General features: G+C 33.8%; 2 protein-coding genes across 2 annotated transcripts; both read left to right on the forward strand.

Annotated features, from left to right (window-relative positions):
* The first annotated feature begins 617 nt into the window (after positions 1 to 617).
* LOC148282617 (uncharacterized) lies at positions 618 to 8,365 on the forward strand. Its single transcript, XM_088224774.1, has 3 exons — positions 618 to 896; positions 1,564 to 1,739; positions 3,096 to 8,365. Exons 1-3 carry the CDS (start codon positions 618 to 620, stop codon positions 3,514 to 3,516), a joined length of 876 nt encoding a protein of 291 aa, XP_088080900.1. The 3' UTR covers positions 3,517 to 8,365.
* Positions 8,366 to 12,515: 4,150 nt separating this feature from the next.
* LOC148282618 (uncharacterized) lies at positions 12,516 to 18,647 on the forward strand. The gene is made up of 4 exons (XM_088224798.1): positions 12,516 to 12,716; positions 14,620 to 14,793; positions 15,523 to 15,696; positions 18,288 to 18,647. The coding sequence occupies exons 1-4, from the start codon at positions 12,516 to 12,518 to the stop codon at positions 18,540 to 18,542; spliced, it is 804 nt and encodes a 267-aa protein (XP_088080924.1). The 3' UTR covers positions 18,543 to 18,647.
* The last annotated feature ends 4,731 nt before the right edge of the window (positions 18,648 to 23,378 follow it).

The raw sequence follows: 23,378 nt of genomic DNA on the forward strand, positions 1-23,378 counted from the left end.
TTTGGCCTTTTAGACTGTTCAATAACATTGCGTGTACTAGCTAGAACACTCCAGTTGGTAGGTGAAAAGGTAGGGCCGGTGATATGATTCTCGGGTCCCTGGGCAATGAGAGGTACGGGCTGCTATTCGAGTTATTTATTGAGATTTTTTTAAAAACAATTTATGCTTAAATATGCTGTCGCTGGCGCCTAGCGTAGCGAAAAAAATAAACAGTGAGAGATTAAAAACTTAGAAAAACAAAAAACCTTTCTGCTTTTTTTGGCCCCCGGAGATTTGCCTCCCCTTCCCCCACTGTCGCTGGGATTGTGAAAAGGTAAGGAAGAAAAAATAATATTAGAAAAAAAAAAAAAAAACTTTCAAGGACAGTACCTACCATTTCAATGGTCAATTTTTCGGCTGGTAATACTAAGTACAACTGTCATTTTATGTGGCATTTGGCATCTGTTATTCGCGCTTTTTTGCCGAAGTTAGAAGTCAGAAACAGTTGAAACGTTTTTAATTCAAAAGATGTTTCCGCAATTTTTTTTACACAAATTATTTTTTTAATAAACCAAATCCGTTAAAGAACTTGCAGTTTCGGTTGATCTCAAAAGAAGTGCAATTTGTATTTTTGAAACATGAATACAAATCACCTGAAAAATAACGTAGTCACTGTTAATGCTGAAATAAATGATGTATTAACGCCTAAAACTTGTGCACATATAATAATAGAGATTATAAAATTTTTGGCTTACCAGAAATTGCAAATACCTTACGCCTATGATGTTTTAAAATATTTAGTTCAGAAAAAACGTGAAAGTGACAAATGTAATCCGAAAATTAATGGAAGTTGGCAGTCCACTAACTATTTTCGCATTGCGTCATCAGCGGTGGATGGATTGGATTTATTGTTTAAGGTATCGAATGATTATTTAGATTTATTTCAGTTTATTTTTTGCTTCAACTAAATCATCATCATCCTGCCATGACCGTAAAATTCTGAGATTAAAGACAAATATCATATCAGCTGATATACTGTGTACATATGTGTGTTAACAAACAAAAAACAAACCGTCACGCCATATCCTCATAATGGTAGGCAGAGAGGATAGAACGCCACACCACTATCTTTGCATACATACGATGTATGAATATAGACGAAGCGATTCTGTAATTAATAATAAATAGATTTTCGAGTAACTAATATTTACTGATATGGTTGACAAATACGCCAACCACAGGACCATGAGATGGACAGTTTTAGTGTCATAAACGTCATCCGATCCCGATGCCAGCGGCATCGATCCTAAGTTAGCCACCCATTTAGATTTTATTACTACAAGTTCTTATTTTAAAAGCTATATTTTTAAACGATGGAAGAGTTTTAGGTTAATTGTTAATAATATTTTTGTTCGGTATGTTCGAGAAGTACCTCGTTATAAAAGTGAATGGAGAAATATGGAGAAAACTATAAACTGAAATGCCGATGAATTTTTCTTCGTTACATCCAAGATTTCGCTATTGATTGTTATAACCAAGTTTGACTGTATAATCCTAATTAATACAATTGAGTTTTGTTTGCAGAATGTAGTCACGGAGATGGAGAGTGAGAGCCCTCCAGATGAGGTGATAGTGCTCCTGGGAGCCATCCCCATGTGTCCTAAAGAGGCTTACAGCATCAGGATACCCCCGGCGCTGCACTCACATTACTTCCTTAACCACAAGGACAATTCACAAAAACTCGTCATGAAAACTTTAAGGTAAACCTTTCGGATTTACATAATACAGCATCACGATCATCCAGAGTTTGCAGATATATATGTAGCTGTTGATGTACATATATTTACTTCACGTAATTAAAACAAAATCTGGGAAAATCACTCATTTTCATTTGGTAAAAATTCTGAAGAGAAAATCGAGTGGAGATAAGTGTACCTCGTAGTGTATGGTTGCTTGAGGTCCTGGGCTCGATTCCTGGCGGGGTTACCGTGAAATATTTGTTTGAACAGTTTGCGATTTGCTTATGAATGTTGATAAATCGAAAGTGATGGTTTTTGAAAGGGATGAAAATATAACTAAATGTGAGATCAGTGTGAACAGAGATATTCTGAATCAGGTAGAAGAATTTGTGTATCTGGGAAGCATGCTTACTAGGGATGAAAAGACTGAGAAAGATATTGAAAGGAGGGTGAGTGCCGGAACAGGGTGAACGGTGCACTGAAATCTACTTTGGCAAACAAATGATTATCGCAGGAGGTAGAACTCGCAGTTCACAATGGAGTTCTAGTGCCAACTCTAATGTATGGGAGTGAAGTATGGAATTGGAAAAATAATGATTAAAGTAGGTTAAATTTGTCAAAATGCGATCCCTGAGGCGAATGTGTGGTAAAACGATGTATGATAGGTGCACAAATGTCGAGATCCGTGAACTGTGTAAGGCTGAGATATGCATTATCGACAGAATCAAGAAAGGGGTGCTGCATTGGTGTGGACATGTAGAGCGAATGGACAGCGAAAGAATGACTAAAAGGATCTACGATGCAAATGTTGATGGATGCACAAAAAAGGGAAAGACCGAGAAAGACATGGCACGATCGAGTCCATCACATACTAGAAGATGGACATGTCAAGAGTAGGAATAATCGTCGTGTGTGCATGAGAAGATGTATGAATGTAGAGGAAGCGAGGCCTGTATGCAAAGATAGAGTGATATGGCGTTCTATCCTCTCTACCTACCCCTACGGAGAAACAGCGTGATGGGTTGTTTTTTTGTAAATATTATAAATTAAGATAATAAGTGTACAATAGTATTAAACAATGTTAGAATAAGTATAGACTATGTTTATCATGGAACTAAATTAAATAAATAAATTTAAAAAAATTAAAAAATAGGTGGTTCCAATGTTCTGTATTTTATAATATTAATTTTGTATCATCCGTCAATGGGAGGAGTACTCTCCCAAAACAGTAGTGGTGTTTTTCATAATGATATCTGTACCTTGGAGTTACAAATTCTCTAAATTTTGAGAATCTCTTTGTCTCTCAGTCTCGAGACTCAAATTTGTGTAAAGACGGGAAGCCCTAATTACGACTCATAGTTTTGTGTTTTATTCCAGACAAATATCATTTTCGGAAGATTTTCTCAAGACCGTCCATCACCCGCTGGCATCCACCAACATGTTTGTCCTGCTGAAGAGAAACGCAAGTCGCGTAGCCGAATCTTCCACTGCTACACACGACTTCTTCGTCCCGACGAGCAGTTATCAGATCTCCCCGAAAATCCCCCAAGCGGAAATCAGACTTAACTACAACTGTAACATGTCAGAAAACTGCTGTCGGGACATTCAAATTTTTAGTGAATCCTGCGAGGCTAACCGATCTAATCCCGCTCCCAGCAAAAGCGATAAAAACAATAGTTATGGTGAGGTAAATATTGTGAGATGCGACCAATGGTTTCTTGCGAATGTTTCACTAAAGGGATTCAAAGATTGCTGCATCAATGGACAATCTGTTTCAGATTTATGGTTAAATTCTTGACGGTACTTTTTAAAATAATCTAAATCAATATACTCGGTTGGTATATTATTGTGTTAATACTTGATGTGTTTATTTTTTAAAACAACCTGAGTCACCATGACAAATATATTTAAATGTATCCTTTATAAGATTTAATATTAGAACAGAGATGGAAAAAAAAATTAGGAAGGGGATATGGAAGTCTAGGCATTGTTGTGTGGTGGTCCCGTGGGTATAATTGGGTTGCATTTATTCTTATTCTTAGAAGTTGGAGTCAGAGCTATACAAGCTCCTGGTGTCACTGTGATCTGTGAATATCTATTGTGATGGGTCCCTGTGAATAGTTCTTGCCCTCCGAGCACAGGCCTTTAAAGAGCCTGTGGCCTTATTCTGTAGCTAATTCGATTAGTAAATTCAGTTGTATCATATGAAAGTGAACGAGAGCGAAATACGATTTTGACTGCGTTAGACTGAGATGGATATACGACCACGAACAAACAAATTTACGAAACGAAATTGTGACAAAATATGCCTCCTGGCTACTGTTTGAAAGACGAGAGTTCTCATTTTGCTAAATTTCCCCTTTCAAACCCAAATCCTTAAAGTATCGAGCTATTAGGTAGGGGGCAAGCTCTTTAGCATAATCAGGTTTAATCAGTGGTCCCCCGAGGATGCGGTTTTCTTTATGATGTAAAGCATCACATTCACGTATAATGTGTATAGGTGCTTCCTCATCTGCACTGCAGAAACTACGTTTAGATGTTTCAGAAGGGTACATTCTAGCGGTCTATCGGATTGTGGTCCCGTGGCTAATGTTGCGGACTCACGGATTAAAGGTCTGAGGTTCGAGCCCCATTTTCTAGTAGTGAGTTATTTACAACAGTCCCTAAATGGAAATATTTTAATAAATTGTAAAAATAAAAATAATTAACCACTTAACACAATGTAACATTCACAATTTTGCCTATGTTTAAACTTCCACATTTCTTCCATTCTTCTGTTTGTTGATTTTTGTGAAGCTTAATAGCTGAAACCTTTATTGATGCGGGTGAGATCATCTGACTGAATCTTTTCACATACATGCATACTAGGCAATGTCTTAAAATATTTTTTCATATGTCACAAAAATCAACAGATGGAATAATATAATAAATGTGGATGTTTAAACATAGGTAGAATGGTAAATGTCACTGGTCATAAGTCCTGTAAATGCCTAGACTTTTATATTCCATTCTCTAAAATGTTCCCTATCTCCGTTGTAATATTTTAATCGACAAGGACTGGATTTAACTCCCTGGGAGCTGTTAACATTAACATATTACAACATAGATGAAGATCATTTTAGAGAAGCTAATATAGAAGCCTAGGCATCTACAGGGCTTATGACCTGTCATTGCCTGGTTTATGTGGCCATTTTACACACTGTAACATTTTAAATATGGGCAGAAGGGCATATATAGGCAGAATGGTGAATGTTACACAGTGTGTAATAACATTCTCTAAAATGTTCTTTATCTCTATTGTAATATGTTGATAACCCCCCAGCGGCAGCGTTGCCAACTTCCATCAAGCTAAAATTGGTAGAAAATAAATTGATTGGTTCTTTATCAGCTGAAATAGTTTCACAAAAAATAATTAAACCATTACTTGTGACAAGCCACGCTGCCAAAAAAAACTGTTTGAGGAAACAGTTTCCGATTTTTTCATTTTCATGGGGGAGGGGTGGCTACAATTTTGCCACGGTACTCTAAAAACTATTTTTTATGACGATTTTGCATAAAAATAGCATATTATTCAAGATTTTTATTTAGTTTTAAATTGATACACATTTTTACTTATTTAACATCCTGCTCAAAAATTGCTTCCAAAGTTGGTAGAGTTGGCAACGCTGCCCAGCCAACACAATCCTTGTCTAAAAAAATTGGACACACTCTATTATCCTTTATAATATCGTGGGGTAATTGATACAACTATAGTCCTTATAATATAGCTTGATTAAATCGACAGCTGTCAAACTAATTTCATTAGTGATGGGAAATTACTGATCACTGATCGAATCAATTTTATCCGTTATTTCATGCAATCATGAAACTCTGTTTCCGAAAATTGATATAAAAAACGCAAAAACAAGCTTACTATAGTGTGTTTAACACACCAATTCACCAAAAAATGAGACCTTTATACTTTTTTCATGAACACCATCAAATGAATTATTTTTTTATTCGATCAATTTACATTGATCAATTTGTCCCATCTCTAACATTTTTGCAAAATGATGTAACCTTGTAAGAATGTCATTAATAATTAGGTTTGTTTTTGTTTTCTTTTAGTTTTAAAGCTGATTTTATATATTAATGTTAATTTATGTTTCAAGCATTGTATTAAAAAAATAAATTAACACGCCAGATAGAAATGATTTTTCGTGTTTCAATATAAATAACTCCTTTGACGTTACTACAGAGTTATGTCTTCACTTTTTCTGACAACTGTCATTCTAATCATGTTACATTTTAAGGACTATAGGTAACTTCAAAATCAGCATTTTAGAGTAACCACTAAAAACACATATTTGTATCTTCCTCCATGAAAGCTACAAATAGGCAAGTGATTAGTTTAAATCACATTTATGATGCTTTGAATGCACAACTTGTCTGTTTGTAGCATTCACGGAAGAGGATAAAAAAAAGGTTTTTAGTGGGTAACTCACAAATGCTGATTTTGAAGTTGCCTAGCCGTAGTAATTACCCCATGATATTATAAAGGTACAATGATTTCGGCAATAAAACGTCAAGTATAATTTACTAACTTTGCATTACAATTTTATACATAATAATTATTTTGTAGTGACTCATGTGATATGTAACTATTTTAATCAACATTGTTAGTGATTTTTCATCACAATAAATTTTCAGATTTTCTCACAAATCATAATGAAATATTTACAATAAAACACACATTCAGAATACAAAAGCAATACTGGCTTGGTATTGAATCCCCGCGAAATATCTATGACACGATCGGATGTTATTACAATTTACATAATAACAGCATTGATCAATGGCGGTTTTGGTACGAAATTTCTAGCGAGGCTACAATATATTTTACACTCTAATACCACTAGACTTTAATAATCAAAATTGATTATCCATAGTATAATGCTCAATTAAAATAAAAAAAATTAGCATAAGAATAAGCGTGGGTATGTCTTTTTGAGTTTTGATAAAATTACAAAGTTTCATTACTAGTTATACACGTACTCAATGCTAAAACTCGCATTAGTGACTAACGACTGACATAAGAGTAGATAGCTAGCTCCCTTCCTCTTCATCTACGAGGCACTATAAAAATCAGACTCATCGTTATAACGAATTATGGTCAAAACATTCCCGCAAGATCACGCTGAAACTTTTGAGGCTCGTTTACGTAGAGCCTAACCAATATCAATGTACTCATTTAACCTTAAGTACATAAAAATAAATATGTTTTTTCCTTGCAACGCCTGTTGTCTGAAGGAGTATGACTAAATCGATAGACTGAAGATGTCGTGAGCATTGCCCGTCGTTGCAAAAAACTATATTTTAGACAAGGGAATAAGGTTGTTTTTACATTGATATTATTCAATGCACCGCATTGTAAATGCGTGGATCATGATTTTTTAGTGAGATGGAGCCTCACTTGCCTCACCCGCGAAATCACCACTGGAATTGATTATGTCCATTTTTATATTAGCATGTACGTATTCAATTATTATTGTATTGTGAAATAATGATGAAGTATCAATACTGATTTTTATCCTAATATTGTTCAAGTGACTGATGTTCAATATAAATTAAATATGAATCAAATGTGCATAATGTTATATTTGTAAGTAGCATGTTAATCAAAATGACTGACAAATAGTGTTAATGACAGAACAGCATGATCAATAAATATTTTTGTATATAAATATTATTGCCTTTTTATTTAGTAGATTATTTATAAAGTCTCCCTTGATGAGCAGTTTACGCCTGACTGAATAGAAAATACATGAAAACGTTTACAGCTATTGTCGTCTTTTTCCCTCGCTTCACACAAGATTGGAGAAATGCATCCTGTCGAATAATCATCTTATTTGACTAACGTACTGTGTGAAGCAATGAAGCAGGAGTGTGAGAATCAAAGATATGTCATTCAATGAATGCGCAGATTTAACCAGGAGAATAGTTTGGATGTTGAAACAAAAGACGTTTGAATGATGTTCACAGACTTCATTATTGAATACAAGTACGTTTACAATCTTAATCTGCCTCTTTAAACTTTTATTAACTTATCTTAATGCAATTTCTCATATTTATTGAACACTAAATTATTCAATACAATAATAGATTACTCCAATAAAATCGAGGAGAGGGCTGCCACGAGGTTTGAATATAATTATTATTTTATAATTCGGACCTATTCCTCTCTTCCTGTTGAAATAAGCCACACAATCTATCGATCGTAGGAAATTCCTTTCGATCCATTTATTTGTGAACTTTTCTTTCGAGCTTCCAATTTTAGATCTCAACAAATATCTACTTGAAATGGGGAAAGAGAAATCTTTCCTATAAGGCTGATTGCTATTATGCATAATGATCACCCATGATGATTTGTTATAAAAGTCAAAAAAGGTAATGAAGGTTATGGCATTATTCAATTTGGTGGGTGGTCAGCAAAAGGAACCCTGTTTGAAAATAAACAAGATAATGAGTTATAGCGTCGGATCTAAATTAGCTTTACGATACACAAACTACTACACTTGATTTCATAGTGGTCTTCCTTACATTCTATTACTCTCAGTTTCAGTGAAATCTCACACGCTTCCGTACTCTCCCCATTTTTAATTTTGTCCGTCAACGCATTGATAGTTTCCGCTCTGGCCAGCAGTATTGCCAGGTGTAAATTAACTTTAAATGTTAATTTTTTTAAAAATCTAATAAGGTTCACGTAGCCGACCTGACTTGAGAGGCCTGGAGAAATTTCGTGGATAACACATGGTGATCCACCCAGGGAGCTAATACCGATTGAATTAGTTCATTGTTATTTATTTACATGACTGATAAGACTGTTTTGAATGGAAAACTTGTAAAATCACAAATGTACAAATATTATGGCGAATAACATTTCAACAAAACTGCATACAGTTACATATAAAGGGTGTCTGCAAAATAACTTTAATCTTTCTGATATGTTTCTTGCGAAGGTAATGAAATTTTCTTACAAATACTTATTTTCATTTGCATTTCATTTTATGGTTTATTTATGTGAATTGTGTGTAGTGATTGACTTAGGGAAAAGCTTACCCGTAAAAAGAAGTCTAATTTGATTTAAAAGTTGAAATTGATAACATGTTTCAACACAGTCAACCAATTGGTTTACAACGGTTGTTATAAACATATGTTTTTTTTATTTTCTAAATTCATTCTTAGGGGAAATCTTCAATAGAGTATTTTCACAAATTGGGAATAACAATGAAAATAGGTATGTTTAATATTTAAAACGGATTCTAATTATGCATGGTGTTCTTAGCCAGACCGCAAAATGACACAGGAACATTCCTCATGGTAAACTTTTTTTCAATCCCAATATTTATTTTTCAAAAACAATTTTTTTATGAAAATTTTTTTTTTATTTGAAATATATTTGAAAATAGAGACAATCTTTTAATTCTTGGACTAGCATCCCTTCCGCAAACCCCTAACCCTCGCCAACCCAGCCACTTCCCTATTCTGCATCCGGTGTGTGTCGATTCAATGGTCAAATACGTTTTTAAAAAAAGATTAAATAAAAAAATTAGATTTTCCAATAAATTCCTTAGGAAATTATTGGAAAATCGAATTTTTTGATACTTTTCAAAGTACATCATAAAAAATGTTTCTCTTAAGTTTTGCCATGAAAAACTATGTATGTAAAAAACTATTTTTTTTTAAATATTTTTTTTTTGTTTTCTTACAATAAACATCATAATAAAACAGAGTATTAAAAAAATAAAGCATAATTACAAATCAACGAAATACATATTAATAGAAAAATAGTAAACGAAAAATCCCACAAAGGCATGGCCTGTTCGTGGGTATACAAGAAAATGTTGATGAATTTTTTGCTCCTATAATAAACAATGGACAGTTATAATATTTTTCTATAACATAAGAAAGAAAAAATAAAATATTCTGTAAAAGATAATATGGTATTTTTTTTAGAGTAATTAAAAAGGAAATAAAAAATATTTAAAAAAACACACAAAAATATTCCTTATTCCTTAAAGGGCAACAAAATAAATCATAGAAAAAAAGAGTTCATATCTTTAGTTTGAATCCAGGATAGTGCATGTTTTTTAAAAGAAGGAAAATTTTGAATGTTTGGAATCAATGAAATATTATCAGTAAAAAACGAATTAAAAATTTTTGGGCCTATAAAATATGCATGTCTCTGTGCGAGCCTCGTTTTACAATGTGGTATTTCTAACACACGATTCCTTCTTTGACTTGATCTATTTGAATTACTTGTAAATAAATTTTGGTTCTTAAATATATATTTTAAATATTGAAAACAATAAATTTATCTTAGATCTAAAAGTTTAGCTTCTTGGAACAATTGGAAAGAGGGAAAAGTGCGATTTTTGTGAAGCATTATTTTTAATATAAATTTTTGAACAGTTTCTAATGGTTTAATATGATTGTTGTAAGTTCCCCCCATCCAATTATTCCATAGAGAAGCGATGACTAAGTGCATAATATACCATTTTAATCGTATTTATTTCATTTATAATTTTCTGGTTTAAAAACGCACCCGTAAAACGGCTCGCAGTTAGCGTCACGTCATTTTGACACCATGCGTCATGCCCTTCTAAATAAAATAGTGTACAAGTATGACGCGGTACCGTAATATGTGCTGTTTGTCCCATAGGGCACGAAACTTCCTGTTTTATGGTAATTTAAAATATGCGTATATAAGGACTTATATACCTACGCATATTTTAAATTATATTACAAGGGTCAAAAATAAATTTTTAACAAGGGTAAAAAAAACTATCTGATGTCGCACGGAAAAAAAAACATCACCATCATCATTTCGAGTCAAACAACATAAAACTCCGCAAGCAACTTGACAAGACATATTATATGTATGGAGCATATTGATGTACGGTTGTGAGACATTGCGCCTTACCGAAAGAGATAAAAAAAAGACTAGAGGCCTTTGGGATGTGGTACTGCAGAAGAATATTAGGAATTTCCTGGAGATACCACATTATCAATGACGAGGTTCTCAGTAGAATCGTAGAAGAGAAGCACCTAATCAAAACCATCTCAGAGAGGCGAGCCCAATGGATCGGCCTCATTATACGCAATGGGGGTCTACTGCATGACATAATAGAGGGAATAGCTGAGGGGACAAATCACAGAGGGCGCCCCCGACGAGAGTATTTGGAGCAAGTGTGCGAGGATTTGAACTGCGTCTCATATGTTGAGCTGAAGAGGGCTGCAGAGAATAGAGAGCAGTGGAGGACGAGATGCAGGACTTTTCCGCAAACCAATCCCCAGGACTGCCAAGAAGAAACAATTATTAAAGCGTGCAGGACTATTGCCTGGAGATTTTCATAAAACTGAAACAAGTATGTATTGAAGTAAATGTTTTGTTAAATCCAATCCAATATTTTAATGCCCTCCACAACCTTTCCATGTTTACTTGGTGATAAAGTAAAGTCAAAAGTTTTATATTTAGATTTAAATAAGATATATATTAATTTATTGATTCAGTATAAATCTATCAGCTACATTACATTTAGCAATAGTTCACTGGAGAAAATGTAAGTTTAATAAACGTTATAGTATACGAATTTAAAAGTATTTTTAGATGTGAAATAAAATTAAAATTCATTTGGGATTTTTCATGTTAAATATTACCACATATTAATTTTTGTGATTCACTAAATTAAAATCAATGTGAAATAGTTTGAACTTTTAAAATAACAGATATTTCAACAGCAAATAATAAAATATTTTAGTAAATTTGTTTACGTTAGAAAAATGTTTGGTGCCATAAATTTCATAATTTAAAATCAATATAAAAGCCACACGATGACTACCTACATTGACCAGGCAAGACATAACGTGACTTAACCTTATAACATATCATGTTTATATAACTCTAATGGGTTTTTAAAGTTACAAATATTTTAAATGACAGTTATGGCAGTTAATTTTTTGCGACTCTTTCTTTTTTATTTTTTAACTATCATGTGAATTTAGCTCAACCGAAATCAAGTGATGGTTATCACTAAAGCCCTTACAGGGTACTGCAAATTGTACAAAGAAGAATGTACAGATTATATGAAGAATATCAGAATGAACCTTTCCGAAACTTCTAGATTTAGGTTTTTTTTTTTCATCAAAGGAGTTGCAAATTTTTTGCCTCGCTTATTATGTAAAAGGCTTATATTCACTGCAAAAGGTATTTTCCTTCTATTTTTTTTACCATAGTAAAACCTGGAAATTCTTACAGGAGAAGCCGGACTATTGACAGGCATTAACAAATCTTCCGTTCCACTTTGAGAGCATCATCCTCGGGGGACCACTGGTTAATCCTGAGGATTTTAAAGAGCTCGCCCCCTACCTAATAGCCCGATACTTTACAATTTTGGGCTTGGAGGGGGAGATTTAGCAAAATATAAACTCTTGACTTTCACACAGTAGCCAGGCTCTTGATATATCCGGGATTGGAGGGCGAGAACTATTCACGGGGACCCGTCACAATAGATCTTCACAGGTCGCAGTGACGTCAGGAGCTTTCATTGCACTGACCCCCACCACTAAGGATACGAATCTTATGAATTTTGAAAAGAAAGGGTACATTTTAGCCATTTAAATTAACCACTAACCGTAGAATTTTCCATAGTAAACTTTATTTATTTTTTTCGTTAATTACATAATTTAAAAAAAATCATTACCTACTTTCCACTTCTCCATGTCATCGTGTTTAGTTGTATTGTGATTCTCTTTAAGATGCCTCGTTTAACGCCAGAGCAGAAGAAGTTTTACAAAGACAATGGTTTTATTAAGTTGTCGGATATCTTTACTGACGCCGAAATGGATGAGATATGTCAGGAGTACGACTTAATTTTCAAAGCTAAGAGTAATGATGGAATGGAAGCTGCATGGGTGGGGAACGACATGAAGAAACAAGCCAACTACATTAACTACTCAGTAAGCAAGATTTTTTTCTCTTTACAACTACAACTGTCAATTTTTTACTGTTTCCCCATCAATGAGATTGTGTCATCAAAAAAATACTCCTCAAAATGGAATAATAATAATAAATTTCAACAATTTTTAAAGCGCCGTTTTCGAGTAATCACTTCAAGGGCGCTGTACTTTATACTTATTTAAAAAAGGTCTATCTACAGGCTAACTCTTAATTACTATTTACTTACAGACAAATTTAAAAAATCATGTAATACACATTATGTTTGTATTTTTAAAAATTACCTCTAAAAAGTTTCACTTTTCAAATCAGGAGACGATTTCACAAATAAAAGTTTTAAATTTTTTTTTGAAAAGCGATTCGGTTGTACAAATTTGAACTTCTGGAGGTAGAGCATTCTCCATACCAATCATGGTAATTAAAAGATCTACAAAGAACAGATTTATTGCTGGTATTTTTTAAAGTTTTATAATTTTGAAGTGACTAGTTGTCATCGAAGAGTTGACCTGGCGGGTGAGTTGGCTCTCTGGAAACTAGAAATCTATCCAACGCTGTAGTTGATTTATTAATTAGGAAGAATTTTTGACGTCCGTTTTTATGAAAAACACTTTTATTATTTTTTCAATTACATTTTCAAGAGCTGTTGTTTTTTAAAAAACTTTTTTTTTATCCGATTTCCCATTACACTGAACATCCTAATTAAAATTTAAAATTCAGATCTACCAAGAAATAATAAAGAGAACTCGATCTATTCAAAATAATTATGCTTTCTGCCAGCAGTTTATGTAGTCATTTTGTTCTGACCTTTTAATCTGACAGTTTCTTAAATTAATTTTCAAGGTTTTTTGTAATATGAATTATTATAAAATAATATTTTCGGTTAGTGGTTACGGAATAGTTTCGACAAATTCATCCTGTCATTTCCCTCTTTTCTTCAACCTAATGAAGCACATGTAATACCTACTTTATTATCTTCTTGCATATAGATGTCAAAGCTACCAGATTACAGACAGGTCCTAGGACAACTTTTGTCATTTGGCAACTAGCAATTTTTCTTTGTATAAAGGCACCACCAATGAGACTTAGGTCAGGAGAAGTGTGGAGTATACGGAAAGCAAGCTACACATATTGATTATTGCCAGTTAAATACACTTTATGTTGGACCTACTCTTAAAAAAATAGTTGTTTTACGTTTTCACCTATTAGTTTCTTTGTAGACGTCGCTCATACGCAACTCCCGAAAGTGTAGAAATACTGCTGGGATCTTAAAGAAACAGGGTGGGATCACATTTCATGCGTAATTAGCAAATTTATGTGTTAGTAGCAAATGCATTACTTAAAAATTGAATTATTTTTCTGTCAGATTGTCGAAGAAAACAAAATGGACATTTTGGAGTGTTGCCAGGGTAGTAATTTTTTTACCCTACTTTGCTCATCTAATGAGAGAACTAATGAAAATTGGACCTCGGATTAAACAACGCCGTGGTGAACATTTGAACGACATTATCTTTAAAACATCAAATATTACGTTTTATGTTTTAAGTTCAAAGTTCATTAATTCAATTATAATTATTAATTTATTAAATGACCCTTTACTTATCTACTCTGTTGTGTCAATAAATGTTTTCGCGTGCAAAATAACATTTTAGAGAAATTAACAGATTACTTTTTTTTTACCTTACATTTGTGTTATGATTATATTTTTTACAACATTACGCGGCGACTTCACGAATGCGCGCGGCGAAAGCTGGGCAAAGTTGGGGGATTTTGGACACAGTAATATATATTCAAATATGATTCTACGCTTTTTATGGACTATTCTTAATTTTATGGATGTAGGTTTTCGAAGTAAAATGATTGTAACATGATTGATGCATCATTTATCAATGTTATTTTTACTTACAGGTCAAGTCTATTCATAATTTACAATTCCATAGCAGCGTGTTCTCAAAACTCCTCATGAATGCCCGACTTCTCGATGCTCTGGAGGACATCATGGAAACGAAGAATATTTCTCTACACCACACCAAAGCACATTTTAAACCGCCAGAAAATGGTGCTCCTTATTTAATGCACCAGGTAAAATATTATGTTCACTGGACTCAGATTTCGCACTTATATTGGCATACTAAATTCATGTAGTGGGCCGATATTTTTTTTCCAAATTTTGAAAAGTTACCTTTTGGATAACTCGGAATGCAAAAAATATTTGATACTACTTTTGGTCTTCAACCCGAGCTTGACGTTTTCGAAAAAGTCATTTTTTTGCGCTAAACCGGCTGTCATTTCGTATTTAAGTAAGAAAATCAGTCCAATTAAATTTTAGAACGTGCATTAAACCTTATTTAATAAGCATCTAAGGGCGTGAGTTGCGCTTTTTTTTGCAATAAATGGGTAGCATTGTTTTGATGAGCTATTGTTTTCGTCAATATTAGCCAGGCGCTCAATGGAATCAGTTCCGCGGAGTGTAAATTTTTTGCATTTCAGTAGTTTTAAAACGTGTTCGAATATGTAATGTGATAAGGTTATAACTTTAAGCTGTGTATTTATTAACATTTTTTTTATCAATATAGATAATTAACAAAAAGTAGTATGGAATATTTATAAAAATAATTTTTGCGTTCAATGTGATCCAAAAAGTAACTTTTTAGACCCCTTTCACTTTTATGTCTAAAAAAATAAAAAAACTTCATACCAGGCCCACTCTGATGAATAGGTTTATTTGGATAAAAATCAATTCATGGTATCAAAATGAAAAATTCAATTCACTTAAGTTTTGCAGTGTTTTAGTTATCTGTTTGGCTGTAGGATTATCATTACTTTCCGTTCAAAAACGATTCAATGGTCGCGGCATTTGTTCACTTGGACGACACCACTCCAGAAAATGGTGGTCTGGCCGTGTACCCGGGCTCGCACGAGTTGGGGCCGCAGGAGGACAGAGGGGTCGTAGAGAAGGGGGAGTCTTATCATTACATGGATCAGGTAAGGATCACCTTAAGGATCACCCTGTTGTCTTCATATTATACTTACTGTCTTCAACGTCCGGGACACACCGCCTCTATTTGAATACTGGCAATTGGAAAATATCACATACTACGAATACCGATAAAAATATATAAAATGGATTTAGATTATTTTATTTTATTTTCAAAATCAATATTGTGGAAAAATGTTTTCATCCATAAATGTAAAAAAAAGATTTCAAGAAAATACGTTCGTAGAAAAACGCGACGTGTTGGTTGTTGTAACGTCAAGATTCGTGATATTCTTCTACACAAATTTCAATGGCAGGAACAAATAAACATGAATCGTGACGTATTAGGGGCGCGGCCAATGGAATCACTGTTTTTGCGGGAATTCAAAATTACAAATTAGTATTTTTTATGCTACTAATAATAAGCAAATAATATTATTTTTACTGGACTGTATATCATAGACCTTTATTACTTTAAAAATGTAAAAAAATAAATCTTTCCCTATTGTCTTGTATTTTACAGCACGTTCTGTTTTTCGACAACCCTTTTAGCAGTCCTGTATTTTAATATAAATAATACGCCATACATGGTATGATAAATGAGGTGTTCTATATTTTTAACATAAAGACTAGACAGATGCCACCGTTTTGTAGCAACAATTCACGGACAGTGTATACTTGTAATGCCGTATTAAACAGACTTCATGAACTCGGCAATAGTTATTCCCACGTATCCGATATATTTAGTGTAGGGTATTGTTCCTATAGAACAAACCTTTTGAACTTTTTCAAAGATGGAGAATGGTAATTATATTTATTTATTTATGCATTTCATAGTATACACAGTTTATTGTTCACTTTGCCCAGCTGTATGAAACAGTACTCATGATTTTCTTGTTGTATTACTGTAGAATGTTTTATTATTTAAACTTTCTACTGAATATGCTGTATAATTTTTAGGTTAATTTTATAAATGTAAATCTTGTATAATATAAAGTGAAATTAAAAAAAATGTTCATTGACTTGGTCAAATAGAATAGTATTTTCAAAAAAAACATTGTGCAGATCAACTGCTTGTATTGCTCCTTATATTTTTCCCTATCAATCCATAAAGGTCACAAAATTTCCAAATCTCCTGAGTAGCTTTGCATGGAAAAAATCTTGTGTGAGATCGCCTCCCAAGTCATTTAACCGATAACAGTACCAAGCTAGTGAAGTGTTTCTCAAACATTTTCAACCGAGATTTGTTAGTGCTCACCCAGACCACTAACTCAGCACATACTATGCACAAGCTGTGCCAGCGTCAGTTGACCACTAGCTTGCCAGCAAAGTTCCATCACCTCCCCCCAAGAATTTAGCAGATTAGTGGAGTTGTGCCACCTTCTCTTCAAATAGTCACTCTCTAATTTCTCATTTTCTACGCATTTCGTCCGTTCCTCAACAAACACCGAAGTTTGCTGCGCGGTATTGTCGATAACTCTGAATATGCAGAACATTAGTTTTTATGACCTTAGACAGGATCAACATAGACTGTTCCACATTCCAATACACATAACCAACTTGCCAATGGTTACACCTCTTGCAAGGGCTACCTCTATGTTGAACAATACTACTTTGGACATTGATATTTTTCACGTCTCTGAGGTAATTTTTTAATGCAAGATCCTCTTGCTTTTTTAATATTTCCTCAAGATTTTATATGTACCTATGTGTTATTTAAAAAAATCAATATTGTTATCGGTTAAATTTTGTCTTCAATCCGTGCTCATGTCTGAGGATGGTGATTACGCCTGACTCCAGACATGGCTCGTCTGTGGATAGTCTCACTCCACCTGGAACGGTCTTGCGCTCATCTCTATAGACTGACGAATGCCTATGCATTCGTCAGTGATGATTCTGATAGTTTAGTGACTGTGCCGCTCCATCTTGTCGGTTGACGTCCACGCGACCCTGTTCTTTGGTCATTTTCCAGAAGGATAGTTTTCTTCAAACTATCAGAGTTCCCCCTGGAAATATGTCCAAAGAACTGCAGGATTCTTTTCTCGCAAGTGTCTTTCTTCTATGCCCAGTTCCTAGAGTATAGATGCATTCGTACGTCTGGCCGTCCACGGAATCTGCAGCATTTGCCGCCAACACCACATTTCGAAAGCTTCGATTTTTTTTCAGATTTCCCCAGTGTACAACACTCCACACCGTACATGAACACTGAGAAAACCGAGGCCTTTACCAGTCTCTTTTTGGTGTTAATGGTTATACTGCTATTCTTCCAAACCTTCACCTCTTCACTCATAGCACTTTTGGCAATACCTATACGTCGCCGTATTTCACCTTCACACCCACCACCATAGCTAATGAGAACCTAGATAAAATAAATTGTCGACTCTTTCTAAGTTGCGCTATAAGGATAATGGAGCTATTTTATTAGCTCGATCAATGATCATAAGCTTAGTTTTGCTAATATTCATTGAGAGTCCCAGGTAGATATAAATATATCTAATTTTGTTGGCATTTTATATTATATGTATGAATTAGGATTTAATATTTTGTAATCTTCATATGTATAAATAAATCATTTGGAACTTCCTCATTTGTGTTTTAGACAAAGTTTCCCCTCGAGAAGGCCAGTCCGATCTCCGCTAAGCGCGGGGAAGTAGTGGTGTTCTCGTATCTCCTGATCCACGGCAGCTACCTAAATCTGACGACGCGCCCTCGCCGCATGTTCCTGGCGCAGTTGATGAGCGCGGATGACGAGCCGCTGCAGGCCGCGCACCGCTCCCCCGGCCAGGGCTGGATGCTCCGGGGCAGGGACATGAAGAGACAGGCAGTCATGGCCAAGAGATTCGAGAACGAGTAATATCTAGAAAATACGTCTATTCACATCGCGGTTGATCGGCTCATGACCTCATCTGACAGACCACTTTTGTTTTACCAGTTTTAGATTTAAATAAATTTTATATTAAGTATGTAGTTGTGATCAACCATTTACAATTTTTTTAAGTGTATTTAACTCTCAAAAGACTGTGGTAAAACTACCTTTGGAAACGATGCTGGAAATATGAGATATTTTGTAACACAATTACAGGTAAACGTCGTTTTACGCCGGGGTTTCGTTCCGAGAGACACCGGCGTAAAAAAATCGGCGTAAAATGAACACAAATATAATAAAAGATATAAGATTAGGTTCCGTGTCAAAATTCTAAGAACAATCTAAAATATTTATTTAATACAACCATACAGACGGATGGAACAAGATAAAGAGGTACTGAAGACCATAAAGAAAATAAAACTTGAGTACTTTGGGCATGTGATGAGAGGCGAAAAATATAAAATTTTACAAATCATTCTACGGGGAAGGATTGAACTTCATTCATGCGTCTTCACGCAGTGCAGGTAAAAGGCGCATCTCTTGGCTTAAGAACTTGCGCGACTGGTTCCATTGCAGCACTCAGTTCTTGTTCAGGGCAGCTGCCGACAAAGTAAGAATCGCAACGATGATTTTCCAACCTCCATCGGGGAGAGGAACCATAAGAAGAAGAATACATCATATCGTATATATTTAAAATAAATTATAAATATATAATAAATACAGTTTAAATTCATTTACAAAATAAATAATGATCTTTTGATATAAATGATGATTTTTTTATAATAAATACAAACTGGCCAGTTCGTCGGTACTAAATTAAATTCTCACACTTTTTTTAAAAAACCAACCAATTTCATTTTCTTTGATTGAAGCTTCCTTTCTTGCAGAATTATAGCATAAACTACAAATATTTGAATATTCTTTTAATTTTAATACTAATAAAATAAAAACGTCATCTTAGAATATGTGTTAGGACTTTACCTAGACAATACTGTCTTGATAATTTAATGTCCTTACGTGCTTTGGAATACGAATAGTTTTTTTTGTTGTTGTTTGAGTGAGTGTTACATTGGGCGAATTCTTCGGTTTCCGATATGTTTATACATATCGGAGCTATCACAAATAACTATCGACGTGCTAAGCATTTGAGCGATCATACTTTTTTTAAGCCAATCAAAAGGCTTAAGTAAGCCCTAATAGATTGGCATTTATGAATAATACTTAATCTAAACATTCATAAAATTAACTTAAATGAACAAAGTGCATAATTAACAAATGTGGGACATCGCGAGTCAGGAGAGACAACACCGTTTGCTTCTTAAATGCCTGCCCTTACTATAGGAACACATCGACAGTACCGTTTAGTGAGATTTCGTTCACTGTTCTGAGGATTCTTGGCAGAGGGGAAAATAATCCGATGTTAGTTTTATAATTTCTCACAGCAAAGAAAGTATTTATATATTTACTTACACTCTTTATCAAAATACAATTCTATGTTCACTTACGTATTGGTACGCAAGTTACGGCGAGGTACATTTAAGTTTATCTGAGCAAGGATATCATAGGCATCTATCTATACAGCCAGATATTAATTTGTGCAAAAATATCAAACCAGCTAAAATTCTTCTGAATTCTAAGCTGAAGATATGAAAGTACTCTAGACGATCATAATAGTTGATTATGAAAGTATTTGATCCGATTCTAAATATTAACGATTTTGAAAAATTACGTTGCACCGATTCAATCGGCGTTATATGCATATTATAATTAGGAGACCATATTATAATAATAGACCATATTATTTAATTCTATAGAATTAAATTCTAGCAAACTACGAACAAATGAATTATACAATGTAATTTCAATTTTCGGGCTTTTGAATGGCTTAGATATTCGCAAAATAAATCCTCAGATTTTGGACGCTTTCTTTGAAATGTGATCAATGTGATGGTTGCATTTAAGTTTGTTATCAAAAAGTATCCCAAGATCTCGAATTGCCTCGACGTTCATTAAAATTGTGTTGTCGATTGAATAATTGAAAACGATTTTATCAATTTTTCTTGTGAATTTAATAGACATACATTTATTTATATTAAAAAACAAGTTGTTTTTATCACACTAAGATAACAAAAAATGTAGATCATTTTGTATTTTATGACAGTCATCAATTGATTTTATAATTTTGAATATTTTAAGGTTCTGCAAATAAAAGATATTTGGAAAATTTAATTTTTAAAACAATTTAATTTATAAATATCAGAAAGAGTAGAGGTCCGAGGTTGTATCCTTGTTGTGTACCAGAGGATACGGAATAAGGAGAGCCTGAAAACCCGCTGATAACAACGATCTGAGATCTGTGCGTGAGGTATGTTTTCAACCAATTTGATAGTGAGCCAACCACCCCAAATCTCTGAAGTTTTAATAGTAGAAGATTATGATTGACCTTATCAAAAGCTTTACAGAAATCTGTATATATGGCATCAACTTGCAAATTGTTATCGATGCTGTCACTAAAAAATTGGGTGTATTGGATAAGATTTATTGTAACAGATCGTTTGAAAAAAAAATGATGTTCTGATAGAATAGAGTTTTTAACATGTGAGAATAATATATGATATACAAGAGATTCAAGAATCTTGCTAAGGCATGATAATTTTGCAATTGGTCTGTAATTTCTGACATCCTCCTTATCGCACTTCTTAAATGTTGGAGAGATGTGTGCAGTTTTCCATAATAATGGAAAAATACCAGAATCAATAGATTTATTACAGATGATATAAAGATGATACAATGAACAATAATGAACATGCTTAGGATATCGCAGTCATGAGTCAACGCGTGTGTAATCTCTAAGTCAACGCTCGTGTCGGTTTTTTTTATTTCCTCATAAATAAACACAGTTCATTGGCGAAAAATCGGCGTTTACTATAAAAAATAATACAATATATTGCATTTGCAAAATAGTAAGGAGCATCTAATACAAAAAAGTGAAAATTAAATTACAATTACTATGGCGACTGCTTTTCTTGACATTTGGCTTGCCAACCGCCGCGCCGGCTAAATGCAATGAATAGCATGATAAATAATAAATAAAAATAGCAGATTTGGAATATTTTCCATATTTACACCGGTGAAATTCAAATATGTGATAGCGCAGCAAGATTATACGTCGCGAAACGTCAATATTTTGACATTTAAAATTAGGTGTTCGCGAATGTTCAATTGTGATCGGGAATGCGATAAACAACCATGGTGAGAAATTGTTATCACGTCGCTTATTAGCACGTAGATAGTTATTTGTGATTGAGCTACAGGTGTCGTTTGTATCACTACGTTCTTCTTCCTCTTTCGAAGAGGGATTTGGGATATAATATTTCCGCGATCTGAATTTGCAACTGAATCTGAACTAACACTGCATTTCTTCACTGTCATACTGTTAAAATAGATTTCCAGTTTACTCACTAATCAGCAGAGCTGACCGATGACGGGAACCATGACGGGAATCGAAACCGAGACCTCTTGCATGGTAGGCAAACGCGCTGACCATTACACCACGAGGCCGACATCACAGCGTCGATAGTACGATACTTAAAAATATTTTTACACGAATTTTATCTTTTTTTGATAATCTTTTAATAACTATTTTTTTAAAACACTGAACTTCCTTATTGCCATAAGAACTTATTGGTTTTGTTAATTTTTCCTGAAAAATTTGTTTGTTTGCGATTAGTTTCATACAAATAAAATAGGTATGTTTTTTTTCCAATACGATAATATTGGCTCCGCATAATTTAACCTTTTTACAAAAAAAAATTCCGTATGTCCAAGTGCTTGCAGACTGGCTGGATTTCCTACCTAAGGAGTTATCCATATTTAATTACAATAAAATAAATAAATTTGTTGCGGCAAAGAAGGTTTCAGCTTTTTTACTTCACAAAAGTCAACAGATTGAAGAGTTTTGAAAATGTGGATGTTCAAACATAACAGTGTAAAATGGCCACTTAAACCAGCCAATGACAGGTCATAAGCCCTGTAAATGCCTAGACTTCCATATTCCCATCTCATTTTTTTTGCCCCTCTGTTGCAACAAATGTAAACGTTTTTGCTATTATTATTTAATATTTGTTTAGTGAAAATTATAGATATATTTTGAATGATCTTCGACAAATTAATATTGTAATACAGTGACGTATTGTGTTATAGACATTTATTAATGACTTTTAAACGCGTCGAGTGTTAGAAAAGCCACATCCGGCGGATATCTAAATAGTCCATTTCCATGCATCTTACAGTTAAGTACGTACATTACATGTGAGTACATTTAATGTATCAATTATTTCTAATAATCAACATTAAATAAATGATGTCCCGGTTATAAATTTAACTACGTACTTTTATTTAATTTCAATAAATAATAATTAATTCCGACACACTAGTAGGAGAGTGGAGGGTAATGCCGTACACCTAACATTAAATGTCATGTTCTTGGAATCTATTCGATACAAGTCTAACTTTTATGAAGGTATCAATTCACCCTTAATTTCTCATTTTTTTATTTTCCACATCCACCCCTAAGTGAAGCATGTGGACATCACCGGGGCCCCGATTACAATGGGAAGTTAACATTTATCTTCAACTCGAAAAGCAGAATATAAGTTTATTTATTATTCTATTTATTAATTACATTATTTTTTTTTTACATTTTACATTTTTTTTTTGCACTACAACAGGCCAGGAGGCCTAATTACAGTAGTGAATTACATCACAGAGCACCCAGGCTTGAGAAAAATCAAATTGTAATTTTTGTGTTCTCACCGGGAATCG

This window comes from Micrasema longulum, unplaced genomic scaffold (assembly GCF_059751315.1).
Source record: "Micrasema longulum isolate JH-2025_06_02 unplaced genomic scaffold, ASM5975131v1 h1tg000309l, whole genome shotgun sequence".
Classification (NCBI taxonomy): Eukaryota; Metazoa; Arthropoda; class Insecta; order Trichoptera; family Brachycentridae; genus Micrasema; species Micrasema longulum.

Bases quoted from the DNA above. Each gene is read 5' to 3' on its own strand.
- LOC148282617 (XM_088224774.1), top strand. From the start codon at position 618: ATGAATACAAATCACCTGAAAAATAACGTAGTCACTGTTAATGCTGAA. The intron at 897-1,563 runs GTATCGAATGAT...TTTTGTTTGCAG, and splicing joins GATTGGATTTATTGTTTAAG to AATGTAGTCACGGAGATGGA. The intron at 1,740-3,095 runs GTAAACCTTTCG...GTTTTATTCCAG, and splicing joins CTCGTCATGAAAACTTTAAG to ACAAATATCATTTTCGGAAG.
- LOC148282618 (XM_088224798.1), top strand. From the start codon at position 12,516: ATGCCTCGTTTAACGCCAGAGCAGAAGAAGTTTTACAAAGACAATGGT. The intron at 12,717-14,619 runs GTAAGCAAGATT...TTTTACTTACAG, and splicing joins CCAACTACATTAACTACTCA to GTCAAGTCTATTCATAATTT. The intron at 14,794-15,522 runs GTAAAATATTAT...GTTTGGCTGTAG, and splicing joins CTCCTTATTTAATGCACCAG to GATTATCATTACTTTCCGTT.